Source organism: Numenius arquata, chromosome 17, assembly GCF_964106895.1.
Source record: "Numenius arquata chromosome 17, bNumArq3.hap1.1, whole genome shotgun sequence".
NCBI lineage: Eukaryota > Metazoa > Chordata > Aves > Charadriiformes > Scolopacidae > Numenius > Numenius arquata.
In genome coordinates this window covers 1172993-1188709 of record NC_133592.1, presented here as the reverse complement: position 1 = coordinate 1188709, position 15717 = coordinate 1172993, and the positions used below count along the sequence as shown (strand labels likewise).

At 56.8% G+C, this 15717-nt stretch overlaps 1 protein-coding gene across 1 annotated transcript; it reads left to right on the top strand.

The window, feature by feature from the left end:
- Positions 1–7483: 7483 nt before the first annotated feature.
- Positions 7484–15407, top strand: SLC16A6 (solute carrier family 16 member 6). Its single transcript, XM_074160212.1, has 6 exons — positions 7484–7557; positions 8551–8792; positions 9383–9526; positions 10296–10424; positions 11384–12205; positions 12810–15407. The coding sequence occupies exons 1-6, from the start codon at positions 7484–7486 to the stop codon at positions 13049–13051; spliced, it is 1653 nt and encodes a 550-aa protein (XP_074016313.1). The 3' UTR covers positions 13052–15407.
- The last annotated feature ends 310 nt before the right edge of the window (positions 15408–15717 follow it).

Below are 15717 nucleotides of genomic sequence, written 5' to 3'. Positions count from 1 at the left end.
CCCTCCCGAAGCGTGCTCGATCCGCGGCTCCTCTCCCCTCGCTGCAGCTGGGGGGATGTTCGCATCCGACAAACAGCTTTTTCCCCAGAGACCGGCTCCTTGGCTTGCCGAAGCACTGGCCACCCTTGTTTCAGGCAGAAAAATAACTGCCCTGGCTCTGCTGGTGGCTCCCAGTCCGTCCTTCGCCTCGCACGGCCACAGCAGCCCCTCTGCAAGAGAAACAAGACACAATCAGGACCTGCCGGACCCCCCCTTGCACCCCAGCCCAGGGCAGAACGGCGTATCCAGACACCAAGACTTTGCCTTTGAAGCTGTAGTTTTTGCTGCCCATCTCATGATGGCTCAACTGGAAAGGACTGGAAAGAGCAAGCGCTCCTTTCCCACATCCATGGCTGGGGCTGGGATGGTTTCCCAGGTGCTGTCACCCCCGGGGAGCAGCTCTTGCCCTCCCTCCCGAGCGCCGCGGGGTGCAGAGCATCACGGGGAGGGGGGGAACGTGCAGGGCTTTGCCTTCATTTGTAACAACTGACAAGTTTCTAAAGCTCCTTTTTTTAACTTTAGTCCTGCTTGCGCCGCCCCGCTGCTGCTGGTGGGTCGGAGCAGGCGGCACAGCAGCCCTGGAGGAGGGAGCCGCTCCCGGAGGTAAGAATGCAGAACCCCAGGCAAACCCAGGAGGCTCTAACACCCCACAAACACCTGGGCTTACAGGATTAAGCACGTACAGTTCATTAGGGCAGGATTAGGCTTCCAGTGGTGGAGGGGTTCAGGGATAAACACCCCAAAGACCGACGGCAGAGATGGAGCCATGAATCACACCGTCTTGAGCACAGAGTTATGGCCAAAGGGAGATGAAGCTGCAGAGATTTCCCAAACCCCACCAAGCCGTGCATGAGGAGCTCTGCCTCGGCTGCGGGGATGGTGTGGGGACCTCTGCCTCGGCGGGGGTGGCCAGGGGACCAGCAGGACCCAGCTGGGACATCCCCAGTTGGTACCAGCAACCTTGGGGGAGGAACGTGCCGTGGAGAACACAGCTCCCATGGGATGGTCAACGTGGCCGAGCAGGGAACTAATCACCATGACAAACCAGGAGGGCAAGGAGAGGGAATATTTGGAATACTGGAAAACAAAAGAGGAAAAGGGGACAGCAGGAGGCAGCAGAGGGAATACGATGAGCCCCATATGTGGGCCAAAAGGTCTGTAGCTGGCAGAGGAAATTATTCCCAGGTTTTGCTGTTCACATCTTAAAAAGCTTTGGGCTGTGGCTCAGATGAGCAGCTTCAGGACTGTCGGTGTAGCACTGCAGTGATCAGGGATGTGATTCCATTCATAATTCATAGCCCAGAGCATCAATTTATAAACTTCCTTGTACTCGAAGCTCTCGGTACATTAATTAACAGGGACAGGACACGGTGGGTCCGTGGGCTGAGCTGTGGGTGAGGCTGCCTGGAAGGAGCAGCCCTGCTTCGGTCCAACACCCCCACGCTGGGGCTGAGCCCGGGTGGATGGAGGAAAGCAGGGACTTGGGTCACCAGCTTCATAGGAACAGCACGGACTAACCCGGGCATGGCCCAGGGCGACCTCAGCCCCATCTCAGCCCCCTGGCTCTCCGTGGGGCAAGGGAGCAGGAGATCGCCCAGCACTGGAATTGGTTTTGGGTTAAAAATAAAGGGACAACATTCAGTGTAACCATCCCAGCTGAGCCGTGCCTGAGGCGGGTGGCGCTCACCCTTTCCATGAAGCCACCCCACACAGTCCCACCCTCCGGACCCCATCCTGTCCCCAGGGGTGCATTGGGGACCCCCATTGGCACCTGCAACCACCCAGAAAAACCGAGCAGAACTCAAGGGAGCTGTTTGCCCACAAACCTCTGTCCTTTCCATTTGCTGTGGGGAGGGACACCAGGATGACACGGCGAACAAAAACAATCAAACCCATTTTCAAAGGACACACTCTTCTCTCTGAATTACAGGGGAAAGTCACCCAGGGCTGAAATTTATGCATTAGCGTCAGGCGAAACTTTTTGATCTCTGATGCTCAGAGGCCATTTGAAGGAGAGGTGGAAGGTGGGTTGTGCCAGCGTGGCTCTTGCCAGGTTCCTGCAGAACCGTTCTCGCCCACAGAAGGTCCAAACCCCAGCGGAGCACGAGGCCACCATCTTATAGGACCATCTTGTAACTCTTTTTGCCAAAAAATTAAGTGACTCAGAAGAGATTCCCCCAGAGTGACTCTGGGTGTTGCGGCACCTTTGCTTCGTGCCAAGCAGGAAATGTTGCACTGATGGTTCCAGCCCCAGGAGCTGCCTGGGCAGGATCTCGCCCAGCAGCCAAGGCCTCGGGAGACCCGGCACCGCGCTCCTCACCGTACGGCACTGGGCTGTGGGCACCGGCATCGCTGGGGCTGGACCCCCGGCCTTCACACCACAATTAAATAAATAAAATAAGAGGGCATTTTTGCAAGCCAGACAAGGCGGTTCACAGAAAGACGAGGGATAAGTTGAAACCAGCTAAACCAGTTTAGAAAAGCCCCAAAGCCTCTCCAACCAGTGCTGCTCGGGACACCCTGGGGCGGGTCCCAGGGCAGGGGAGCAGAGATGCCTCCTGGGCTGGGGGATGCCACCACCGGCCATACCACCACTGAGCAGCCACAGCCCAGCGCTGGGAGTATCTGTCACGTATTTATTACACATTAACCAGAAGTTTACAAATCTTGGGGCCAGCACGATCATTTTCACATTTTTCACATTCTTTCACATTTTCACGCCTGCCTGGAGAGCAGAGCAGCAGCCAGAGCCCAGAAAAACCTGCCGCCCTTTGAAGCACACCCGGCCCTGCTGAGCCATCCCCTGCCAGCCTCCGGGGCTCACACCCCACCCAGGGCATCCCAGCTCTGATCTCGGGCCCAAACCCGCGCCGCCGGCCCCACTCTCCCACCAAAAGCCTCGGCAGGCATCCCCGTCCCGGCTGCCAGGAGCGGGGAGATAAGGACACAGCAGGGGATGGGAAATTCAAACCGGAGCGGGCACTGGCTGTTGTCCCCGGACCACCCCAGGGGCTCCCAGCATCACCCCTCCTGCCAGCTGGGGTCAGGGAAACTGAGGCAGGCGAGCAGAAGCCAAGTGATGTGGCATGGGGACGTGCCCCCATGGCGTGGCCCATAGCACTGTCCCCAACCCCACCAGGGACCTGGAGGGGATGGATGGTGGCACATCCCGGCAGGGACAGACAGGCTTTCAGGGGGGCAGAAAAAAACAATCCTTGTTTCCAACCAAGTCCTTTTGTTTCCAAACTAAACTCGCACAGATTTTGTTTTCGATTTGAGCACAGCGCCGGGCGGCAGGTGCCTTGGGAGGGGTTTTTCCGTGGGGCAGAGGGTGCAGGAGCTCTGCGCCTGCCCCGTGAGGACTCCTCGGTCCCAGGATGTTTACCAGCAAAGCTCCGTTCCTGGTACAACTGTCCTGACAATGCTCTGAACAGAGTCAAGACTTTATTCCAGGAAAAGGTTTTCTACTGGAATAGTTTATACTAGTTCCCCTCACAGAATAAGCAGCACTGACAAAAACATACTTCTGCAGATTTACTAGGATTTCTGCCAGCTCCTGAGACAGGAGAATGTTTTTCACCCATCTAACTGCTAGGTCTTTCAGAAAAAACATTACACATGCCGAGCAGGGCTGGGCGAACCCCAGCAGAATAAATGAACTGGAAGTCCCTGACCCATCCGGCGGCAGAGAGCAGGGGCCCGCGCTCCCTTTCTGTTTGCAGCCTGCCCTGTTTCCCAGCTCCCGGCTGATTTATGCCCACTGACGGGACGCTTGCTCTCCTTCGCTGTGGTTTACAGAGCGCTCAGACGCCGGCCACGCACCCCGGCTGGGAACGGTGCAAAAGTCCCCGGGAAGATGGAGAAGCACGTCCTGGCGTTGGATGTGCCGGGGCAAAGAATCATGGCAAGGCACAGCCAAACCCTCTCCAAGGGAAAATGCCCCCAAAGCGGGCAAACAACATGTGTGGAAAAGCATTTCAGAGCAGAGCTGCAAATGCCCGGGCCGGAGAGGCTGCAGCCCCGGCCATCAGCCCCGGCCCTCCCACGGGGCCCCTCCGGCCCCCATCACCCCCTGAAGCCTTATTGCGCTTGGAAAGCCCAAAGGGAAGGAATGGGAAGGTGAAGCAGAGACAGATGCAAAGTACTGACAAGAAATACCAAGGAGTAAATCGCCTTTGTTTTTTCATGCCAAAGATATTTGCATTCTTATTTCTCCCCTGGAGGCACAAACCTCTTTTGTTGTCCCATAACCACTTGCACTGTCACTGCCAGGAAGAATTACAGCTCGGGGAGGGCGACCCATTCTCAAGGAAAAGCTTGTGTAACGGGATATCGGCTCCTTGAGGCCAGACAAGGTGGTCGCCCTTTATCCGTACCCGGGAAAGGCAAAACCCCTGGGAGGAAGGGGTTTCCCACAGGACGGGGCGATATGGAGCTCCCCAGGGACACACGGGGCACAGTCCCCATCGCTCCCCATGGACCAGCACCTGGATTTTTAGCTGCTTTGGGACAGGACTGGGAGGGGTGAAGCTGCCAAAACCTGCCTGCGAGGCCAAGAGCGCCAGTGGCGTGTGGAGGCAGCGGCCGTTGGACCAGCGCTGCCGTGAGAAACCAGCGGCAGCTTTCTCGGAGGCACGGAGTGAAAGCAACAGCTCATTTGCCTGGTTTGTCAGAAGTCCGCAGGATTTTGCTCCCCTTACCTGCGCCACCCCCCTTGCAACTCCTATTGTGACCGAGGGAAGGGACTCCCGCCAAACCAAACGTGGCAGCCCTTGCTGGCGGGTGAGGCACCGAAGGAACATTTTAACCCGGGTGGTTTTTCCAGGGGTAGGAACCAGAATCCCCAGGTTGCACTTTAACCCAGCAAACTGTGGTGGGGTCCCGGGCCGGGGCGGGGGGGTGGGCGAGGAGGGGACCCGTCACCGCCCCACCCTGAGCCCTCTGCTATTACCTGCAGGCAAAAGTCACTCGCCCACAAGCCCTGAGCAACGGTGCCAGGCTCCAAAACCTCCCCAGCAGCATCTCTCTGTGCCCAGCGCATCGTGGCCAGCAGCGGGACGCAGTGGCAGAGTGAGCCGGGAAACGCAGGGCTGTCAGCATTTTCCCTCTTTTTCACTGATTTCAGGGAAATTTAGGGGAAACCCTGAGGTGCTCATCGCTTTAGCTCCATCCCCCCTTCCCAGGCACTGCTGGGAAGGACCCCTGCCCCGTGTTCTCTGTGCCAGACCTCTGACCCCCCCGCTGCCTTCCTCCCCCACCCAGGTAGGTGGTGAATTGGTCTTGCCTGATTCCGGTTTGACTCACAAATCCCTACATAAAGGAGACATTTTCCCCTAAAAATCCAACATGCGCTGCCCACAATACTGGAGCACGGAGGGGACAAGGGCACACCGGTGTCCTCAGAAACGGTGCACAGGGCTTTGGCGTCTGCTCAGCCCCGTCCCAGTTGCTCCTGTCCCGTCCCAGTTGCTCCTGTCCCGTCGCCCAGCACCTCGCACGGCAAACGGGACCCCGGCCAGCCCGACCGCGGGATGCTCCAGGGACATCACCGACCCTGCATCCCGAACCCGGGATGCTCCGAGCACTACATCCCGCCGCTGCAGGGCCAGGAGGAGGGACGCAGGTGGCCGGGTCCTGGCCACGCTGCCCAAAGCGTGCGGGGGTGCCCTTTGCTCGCCCCCCCCAGCCTGGCACCATCTCATCCCTCTTGCCACCAGGAGACCGAGGCCTTTTCTGCGAACAACGGGCTTCAAAACTTCGGCACCAAACCGGAGTGGGCTCCGAGACCCCCCGCCGTGGGGTGGGGTGGGGGGAGACGGGATGGACCAGCGCCCCCCTCCGCCCCCAAACTACCCCCGGTGCCGCTCACAGGGGACAGCACGGGGTGCAGCGGGGGGCTCACCCCCCCGAACCCTCCCCTCCCATCTTCCCTTTGCACCGGCGGAGTTTTTGCCCCCCGCCGCCCCCCCCTCCTCCGCCGCTCTACTCCCGCCGACCCCCGGGGAGAAGCGGCGCCCACCCCCGCCGCGCCGAACCGGCGGGGACCCAGCGCCGCTCCAACCCCGGCCGCCCCCGCACCGTGGGGAGAGGGGGGGGGGGGGTGAGCCCAGAGCGCTCCGGCAGGTGCCGGTCCCGGGACAGGAGGGGTGGGGGCTGGCAGCGGGACCGGCACCGGGGGGTGTCCGCCCCCCCCCGCCAGCACCGCCCCTCCCCGCACACGCGGTGCCGGCGCTGGGGCGAGCCGGGCCCGGCGCGCACATGGCGCTGCGGAGCCGCCGGCGGAGACCGGCTCCAGCCGGTATATAAAGGGCTGGGAGCGAGCGCCGAGCAGCCGCCGCCGCGGGCAGCGGGGAGCAGCAGCGGCCGGAGGCCGGCGGGCAGCGGGGCCGCCTCCTCTCGCCGCCCCGGGTCGCCCAGCCCCGGCCATGGGCAGCCCCTAGCCCCGCCGCAGCAGCCAGCGCCGCCCGGTGAGTGGGCTCCCGCCCGGGGGCTGGAGGGGGGAGGGGGGGGCTTTGTTTGCCTTTTTATTTTTTAATTCTTTTTATTTTTTAATTTTTTTCCTGCCTTTTTGCTTCCCTCCCTTTTATTTTTTTTTTTTTTTTTCCCCGCATCCTTTTATTTTTAGCTGGCGGCCCCCGGCGCCCGCCGAGGAGCCGGTGCGGCGGTGGCGATGCAGAAATCAGGTCTGAAATGTTGGGAAAGTGATGCAGGGAAGGGGGGGGGGGGGGGGGGCGCGCCGGGCCCCTGAGCTCTGGCATTTTAATTTTTATTTTTCCTCCCCTCATCGTAATTTAATTTTTTAAATGTACATAATGTACGCCAAGGTTTATGGTTTGTGGTTTTTTTTCTCTCTCTTTTTTTTTTTTTCTTCTTCTAAATAGCGTGCTTCCTTCTAATCTAATCTCCCCCGTGCCTTGTGCAGTGACACAGGAATTCATTGCAGCCCCGGTGCCTCTCTCGGGGGAGGGGGGGCATCCAGGCACTTCCCACAAACTTTGGGCAGAGGCTTAACTCCCGCCTGGGCACACGGCGGTGGTCCTGCCTGCGCCCCCCGATCCCCCCCCCCCCCGGGCTGCAGCAGAGCCTGGGCGCAGGCAGCACCGGAGGGATGCTGGAGCCCACGCCTCGCTCCATCCCTCTGCCCCCCAGGGAGCACCCGCCATGCGGCACCGCAGAGGGGTCCGCGGGGGGGGGGGGGGGAGGGAGGGGGGCTGAGACCCGCTCAGGGCACCCCTCGGGTGGGTCCCTGCATCCCCCCACCCCAGCCAGGCTCCCGCGGGGCCGCTCGCGGGTTCCCGGGTGGGCGCCGGCGGCCACCGGCGACGCGCACGCACTCGCCTGCTCCTCCTCCGTGGGAAGTTGCCCGGTGGGCCGGGGGGAGCGCGGCCGGAGCCGCTGGGGCTTCCTCCGCCGAGAAAGCGGTGCCGATGAGCCGGAGGAGAAAATGGAGGAGGGAAATGCCTGGTGGCTGCCGGGGACGGCGGCGCGGGGAGGAAACGCCGCCCGCGGGAGCCGCAGGTTCGGGCTGTGCCCGGGACGCGGCGGGCGGGGGGGGCAGCCCGCGGGGCGGGGGGCCGGCAGCCCACGGGCCGGTAGCCCGCGGCCACCTCGCTGTCCCCCTCCCAGGGTGGCCGCTGGGCTCGACGCCGGGACTGTGTTCCCCCCCCCTCCACGCAGGTGTGGCGGTGCTCGGGTATGGCGAGGAGCACCGTAGGGGACAAAAACTGTCCCCACGGCCCCCGGGTTACAGGGAAGGACTAGAGACACACACCCCCACACACACACACCCCCCCATGCCTTAGGGGGGGATCCCCTGCAGCCCCCCGGCAGCCCATGGGGGCTTCAGGCTCCTCCTGCCCCGGGGGAGGCAGTGACCCCGAGGGGTGCAGGGGACAGCATGGGGAGCTGGTGGCAGTGGGGGTGTCCCCACCCCCTGTTGTCAGGCTGCAGCTGGGGTTGGCAGCCCTGGAGCAGCCATTTTGGGGAACAGGCAGGTTCCCGAGGTGTTACTGTCACCCCGAGGGCTAGCAGCCCCCGGGTGGGTTTAGGACACCCCGGGGTGCAATGGTGGGTTGTATCATTGACCCAGCCTGCAGCAAATGGGTGACACCGAGGCGTCACCAGCCACCCCTGGCCAGGGAGGACGGGTGCTCCCGGGGGGTTCTGCGGTTCCACCAGCCCGCACCGGGTCCTGCGGTGGATCTTTCCCGAACTGCATCCCTCCACCCCCACGCACCAAAATACAGATGACGGCTCCCGGGCGCTGGGTTTTGCTGATGGGAACAGCTCGCCCGGGCGCTGAGCAGAGCGTCTGGTCCTGGGCTCAAAGGGCACCAGCAGAGACGAGCCCCTGGGGTGACGGGGCAGAAACTTCAGCCCAACTCCTGCATGTAATCCCTCGGCAGCACGGGCACCGGTGGGGCCTTAGGGATGCTGCAGCTGCCAGGCTGTGCTTCTTTTAGTAAAATTCAGCTTAAACTGATGCCTGGCTCCTTCTCCCCTCTCTTCCAGATTAAAAATGACTGTCAAAGCTGTAAAAATGCCGTGCACGGCTCCAAATGTTTATACTAAAGTGCCTGACGGAGGATGGGGTTGGACAGTTGCTTTTGCTTTCTTCTTCGTGGAAGCTCTAACGTACGGCATCATAAAATCATTCGGTGTCTTCTTTAACGACCTGATGGAAAGCTTTGACGAAACCAACAGCAGGATATCCTGGATAATATCCATATGTGTGTTTGTACAGACCTTCACAGGTAAGAGGGGCAGGCGTTTGGCGCGAGTGCAAGGGGCAGTGGTGCTGCTGACTCAGCACTCGAGGACCTGGCACCTGCGACTTTCCTGTCTCTAAATGACAGCCATAAAGCCCAGAGGCTGCGTGTGCCTGAAATACCAAGAAATGTCTCTCTCGGCCCTTTGAGCTGCAACTAAGGTCCTCTGTGCGGTACAGGGACATGGTCCATGTCACTGGCCTGACCTCATCGGCAAGGGGTGAAAACAGGAGTTTTGAAACCTACCCTTGTCATGAAAAGGATTAGAAATAACTGAAGCCTCGCTCGGCTCCACTGGTGTCGGTGGGTGTTGGTGCAGGTTTGTCCCAGGCTGCCACACACCCGTCTCATCTCTTCTGATGACTTTTTTAGCCCATCGCAAGTGCCGTGAGCTGTGCGGTGCTCCACGATGGCCCTGGGGTGACGCTCTCCTGCATGAGTCCAGTGGGCAGGGGAGGTGGCACGTCACGGGGACCTGGGCAGGGGTACGAGAAGAGCCTCTGAAGGAGATGGTGGCTGGTGAAGTTGCTGACTTGGGTGTTGACCACCGCTCTCTTCCTCTCCCACCCATCCAGCTCCTCTCTCCACGGTCCTCAGCAATCGCTTCGGCCACCGCTTCGTGGTGATGGCTGGAGGGGTGCTGATCAGCACCGGCATGGTCACTGCCTCCTTCGCCCGTACTGTTGTGGACATGTATGTCACCATTGGTGTCATCTCTGGTGAGTCATCCTGTTCCTGTACCTTCCAAAAGCTTTGCTCGCTTCTGCGGCTTTGGCCAGGGGGGTTTTACTCGTGTAAAAAAAAAAAAAGTGTCATGGGAAAAGTGTTCCCATGACACTGGGAACACTTGGGAAGCGCTGCTGTCCCTTCTGGGCTGAGCTCACCCTCCTGGTGGAGGTGCTGACCTGGGCTCGAGGCTTGGCTTGCTGCCCTGTGTCACCCTGGGGACCACCTCGGGACTCGGTCCTGCAGACCCTGTGCTAGTGCAGCTGTACCCATTGCTTCCGATTGACTGGGATCGCTGGGGAGGTGAAAGCTCTTCACGGGGTCAAATCCTCTAACCTCTATCTCTTCTTTTCTCTCTTTTTCTGGTACTTTTCCCCCTCTCCCATCTGGCTTGGATGTCCTGCTCGCATCCTTGGCCGGGAGCTTGCCTCGCGTAGGGGAGCAACCCAAACTCTTTAAGCAGATGAGGTCCTCAAAGCGGACCCCGCTGGCTGCTGGGGAAGAGAAGGCATTATCTGGAAGCTTTGGGAGGTTGGGTCTCTTGGTTTGTTTTTTTTCTTCTTTTTTTCTTTTTTTCCCCCCCTCCAATTTAAAAAAATAACATTCTGGTTTCCCCAATGATTTTCTTCCAGGGTGACTTGCCGAGTTGGCCGAAATGCTACTGTAATCTCGCCACTGGGAAAGCTGACTTAACGTGTTCTCGCATCGGTGTTTCCCCCTCCTTTACTTGTTGTTATGGCAATTTTTGGCATTTATTCACAGGCCTCGGATACTGCCTCTCTTTCCTCCCGACTGTCACCATTTTATCACAGTATTTTGACAAAAGACGTTCGCTGGTCACAGCAGTGGCATCCACAGGGGAATGTTTTGCTGTTTTCTCCTTCGCACCAGGTACAGTACCCGAATCCCGGGAGTTTGTACCCTCCTGCCTAAAGCCGGGCGCTGCTCCCATCCTTCCCCCAAACCACCCATACCAGGGTGCTCATGGACCTTTCCATGAGCTGCTGGAGCCCACAGGTGGTTGCTCACGTGCCCATGACACTCCTGCCCTCAGGCAGGGTTACAAGTAATCCTAGAGACGGGTCTGAAGATGCCTGAGCTCTCCCAGCATCGCCTGCCAGAGCAGGACGTGCCTTCCCGATACGCAGCCTGATGGGCTCCCTATATAGATATCGCAGGCTAAAAATAAGACCGAGAAACTTCAGCTATTTAAAACACAAGCAGTACACATAACTGCTCCTAAAGGTTAGTGGGCTTGTGCTTAGCACGGGCTGCCAAAGCGCTCCCGGCCTTTGGGGGACCTGTCCCCAGGCAGCACGTCCCGGTCACCGCCTCTCCTCTGCGGTTCGGGTGGTCTTCTGGCTCTGCAGGCTTTCAGCCCCTACCCGTTGCAAGTGAAGGCTTGTAATTAAGCAGCGACAAGCACCTTTGAGCAGAGCTAAGAGACTTCCTCTAGTAGCTGGTTTCAGGGTGGGGTCGGCAGAGAGAGGAAACTCCAATGTTGAGTTTGCTCTCATTCACTAAAAATAACACCACCTTCGTTCTCGCGCATCCCAGAGTCACTGGGACCTCAAAAGTGGCTACCTAGAGGATAGCTTCCGCTAGCCAGATCTTAAATGCCACTTCTAGCTCTTGTCTGCTGCAGCCGATGGGAGGAACGTGGGTACCGGACCCCTGGGTGGCCCAGGGCAGGAGGGACCCCTGCTCAGCCCCTGCACGAGCTGAGGGGCTTGGGACCCTCCGGCGATGAAGCTCCAGCTCCTTCCCTAGCTGTAAATTCAAATAGCTCCTTGGTGTAACTACAGGCTTTTCCAGTTATACTTTCTTCTTCTTCTGCCCTCTTCCCTCAGCAATTACTGCTCTGAAGGAGCAGATTGGCTGGAGATACAGCCTCCTGTCTGTGGGGGTGCTGCAGCTGAGCATCGTCATCTGTGGATCGCTGCTGCGACCCATCATCGTCAAAGAGCAAGAAGAAGTGAAAGCGCAGCCTCCAGAAGAGCCCATGGAGACAAAGTACATGCTTGAAAACGAGCAAACACGCACCTCAATAGAGTCCATAGACTCAGGAGTAGAAATAACTACCTCACCCAGCAATGTGCCTGGAAAAACCAAAGCAGAGCCGAAAAGTGAAGAACCAAAGGAACACGTACAGATCCTTGTTGACAATAACGGCACCCCTCCAGAACCAAAAACCAAACTACTGGACTTTTCTGTGATGAGAGACTGTAGCTTTATCTGTTATGCATTCTTTGGCCTGTTCGCTACCCTGGGCTTCTTCGCTCCCTCCCTCTACATCATTCCCCTGAGCCTCAGCCTTGGCATCGGCAAAGACCACTCTGCGTATATACTGTCTGCCATGGCCATCGCAGAGGTCTTCGGAAGAATTTCAGCCGGCTGGGTCCTCAACAAAAAGCCTATCCGCAAGATTTACATCGAACTCATCTGCGTTGTTCTGCTCTCGGTAGCCTTGTTTGCCTTCCCTTTTGCCTCTGAATTCTGGGGCTTGATGACATGTAGCGTATTTTTTGGGTTCATGCTGGGAACAGTAGCGGGCACCCATATTCCCCTCCTGGCAGAAGACGACGTGGTGGGCATCGCAAAGATGTCTTCTGCGGCTGGAGTCTACGTCTTCATTCAAAGCTTAGCTGGGTTGGCTGGACCACCCCTTGCAGGTAACTCTAAAACTTTAATCTTATTTTTATTTTGGTACGCTTGACAGCCCATCTCTGTCTCGAAAGTGTTCTGGCAGCGCTAACTGTAGTGCTACCCTAAGAGCCCTGCAACTGGTGTTGGGAGGCTCTCGGAGCCAGAACGCTGCTGCAATGCAGCTCTGCAGAGTCCCGCCGATGAGGCAGCCTCCGGCGAGGAGCCTCAGAGGGAAGGAGGATGCTGCAGCGCTCCCCTGCTCCTCTTGGAAACCCAAAACTGGCACCGCTTCAGGCTCTAGCGAGCGCAGAAGCGGATGGCTCTGGCTGTGCCTGCCTTTCTGCCCTACCCTGCAGAACGGCGAAGTCTCTGTCATAATAAAGAGATGCCTGATGCTTCTCGGGTTTAGCGTCCCTGCGGTGCCCGAAGGGATTCTGACTTCCCCGAAGGCAACACTACGTACCCCTGAACACGGTGCTTTTACTCTTGGGTAGCATCTGTTTGCCATTGAGTATCTTTTGATTGCAAATGAAATGATGCAGCGGTACCCGGATTAAAAACCCTGCAGGAGGGGTGGAGGGGCGAGGGAGAGCCGGTCGTGGCTAACGGCTGTAAATGCGCTTTCCGTAGGTGTCTTAGTGGATACGACGCAGAACTACAGCTCGGCCTTTTACTCCTGTGCTGCTGGCATGGTCCTGGGAGCCGTGTTTCTCTCCCTGGTGAGACCCTGCAAGGCCGGGCTGTGCCAGCGCCAGCAGCAGCGCCCAGAGGAGAGCGCGGCCCAGGTCCTACCAGACCTACCGGATGACTTTATTGAAATGGATATTGGAAAAGCAGAAAATTCAGGAAAAGCCAGTGACAGCGCGGCATAAGAAACCCCGCTCCTTCTCCATCTAATGTACTCGGCGTGAGACTGGGGAAACAGCTCTGCTCCACGTTTTAAAACTACATTCTAAAGGGAATGTGAAATTTTAAATGTGAACAGTTGCTACCAACAACTCTTCTTTTTTTTTATTATTATTATTAGAAAGAACTTTTTTAACCAACAATGGGAAGCTCCATAGAAAATACGGATAACCACATAAGAGTAACTTCTGTCTAGCATGAAGATGTGATGCGCACTCCTGCTTTCCCGAAAACAAACACAGGTAAAGGTTCGACTGATCCCAGAAAAACTGAGAGCAGCAGCAGCTCAGCCTCTGGCTGTCCTCACCCAGCCCCTGCCACCAGCTCCACACGGTCGAGACACCGACGCTACGAACTGGAGACAAGCATTTCCTACCCCACCAGTAGCCAACAGAACCTCCTTCTGGAAGAGCACGGACTCGTGTTTTAGATTTGAGGAGGAGGCTAGGCTAGATAGCCGACTGAAACCGTTGCTAGTGTTCTTCTAATTAACTTGAACATCACAAATGCTGGGAAATGGGAGGCTCCGTATGTCTTTATGGCCAGTTATTACTGCACATATTTCATAAGATCATTTTTCTTCTCCTGATTGGATCCTTATAACTGTTTTCTATTGATAGCCAGATCTGATGTACTGTTTCTAATTTAACTAGTATTTATTAATTTATTCTAAGATTGTTAAAGGAGGTTAGCTTAAATAACAGGAGAGGAAAAATGATCTTTTGCATAATGGAAACCAGTCTTTACATCAATCTCTTCAATACCGATCTCGTACTGCTAGCTTGTGAAATTGTTGGGGAATCTTACTCTTACAGCATAGAGTGTAGCTGTTTTTAATAGGTAGGTCTTAGGTAACCCAGTTTTTATTTTAAAAAGGAGGAAAAAAAAAAATAAACTACAGATCCAGCATCTCTTTCCACAAGGCCTCAGCTGGTGTCCATGGACCTAGCTCCGCTGCCGTCACCAGCCCACCCCCAGGGAGCATTGGCCCAGGATGTCTTAATGTGCCCAAACCCTTCGCTTGTGGGTGCACAGGAGCCCTTTGCCCCATCACAGAAGGAGGGTGGGACCCCCCCCCCATTACCCAGCCCCTCACCATGTGCCACCCCCGCGGGCACGGGGCGGCTGCTGGGAGCTGTACCCCCTTCCCCGGCTCCCCAGTGTCTGCAAAAGGCTTTTTTTTTTTTTTTTTTTTTTTTGCTGCTGACTTCAGTAGGAAATGGAGTCTGTGCACATCCCGGGTGGGAAGGGAGCGCTAAGAGCCACGGTGCTGGCTGTTCCTTTAGTCTGACCGGGAGGGATCCCTCCTGGCGGTGACACGAGCTTGCTTACCCACCTATATGCATCTTAACGCCTCTCGGCAACTCAGGGGGACAAATGAAACAAGTCTGTTCTGGTTGGGGAGGGGGGGAAGGGGAAAACCACCCCCAAACCAACATTTCTGTGTATTTAAGTGGAAGCGGCATCATGCATTAACTGCTACGCTGACCTGTCTGCATTTTAGCAGCCATAGAAATGTGGGACAATCTGTTAAAAAAAACCACAACTCTTTCTGGGAAGGTGCTTGATTTGTTTTTTCTGTCTTAGATGTCCAAAAAAAAACAAACAAAAAAACAAAACACAAAAAAACACACCACCCAGGCACTCTTGCAACCAAGTGGCTCGAGCAATTCATCCTCACTGCCCGAGACCCCCGGTCTCGCGTCCTTCCTCTGCCTCAGCACTTTATCACGGCCAGCAGGACCTCGCTGCGTTGCACCCAGGACTGGAAGACCCCGTACAGACAACTCGAGTTTTGTGAATCAGTGAGTAAATGAACAAATAACGACGTTTGCGTTAAGGTGTACCTTTGTTTATTTATTGTTAATTTATGATACTTCAAGCATTTTGGTAAATGTTCTGTAGCCTGTCATTGTAAGATTATTGAAGTCTTTGTGACACGAGACCTCACTACAGCACTTTGCTATTACACCTCTGCTTGGAAGTGGAGTAAGGCCTCCAGGTTTTGCGTGTGTGTGGAAGCTCCCTGTTCTGCAGATTTGCGAGGTTCTACTGTAATTTAATGATTTTTATTTTTTTTTTCTTACCACAGTTTCCAATACAGATCAAATAATACGTTTGTCACTGACCTCACCCTACGTTTCTGTTCCTGTCTGTAGCGGCACGAGCAGGGGAGCGCGTGCGTTTGTGTGTGTGCGGGTGCAGCAGACCCAGGAGCAGGCTTTAATGCGTTCAAAGCGGGATTTACCGAGCTGTTTGTAACGTACCCCGTGGACTCTGGAAATACTCAAAAACACTGAGTTTTGCAATAAACTTTTTTTTTTTTTTAATAAAGAAAATGAAGAAAGCTTCCTCCTCTCCCTCTCCTCCATCCCCAGGACCAGGCACAGCCACCCTTTGCCCCGTGGGGGGGTGGCAGGGTCCGGGCACAGTGTCCTCTCTCTCTCACCAGCCTGGCTGTCACATGCCGCTTCCTCAGCCCCAAGGAGCGTGTTTACCCTGCAAATTGGGCAATCCCGCCTTCCTTTAAAGGAGCTGCTTGGAAGCTGGTAGATTAGCGCTGACCTCAAGGGTCCTCTTGTAAACCCTTACCCGGGGAGGCCTGATTAGAAGGAGCCTTTTCTTCTTCTGA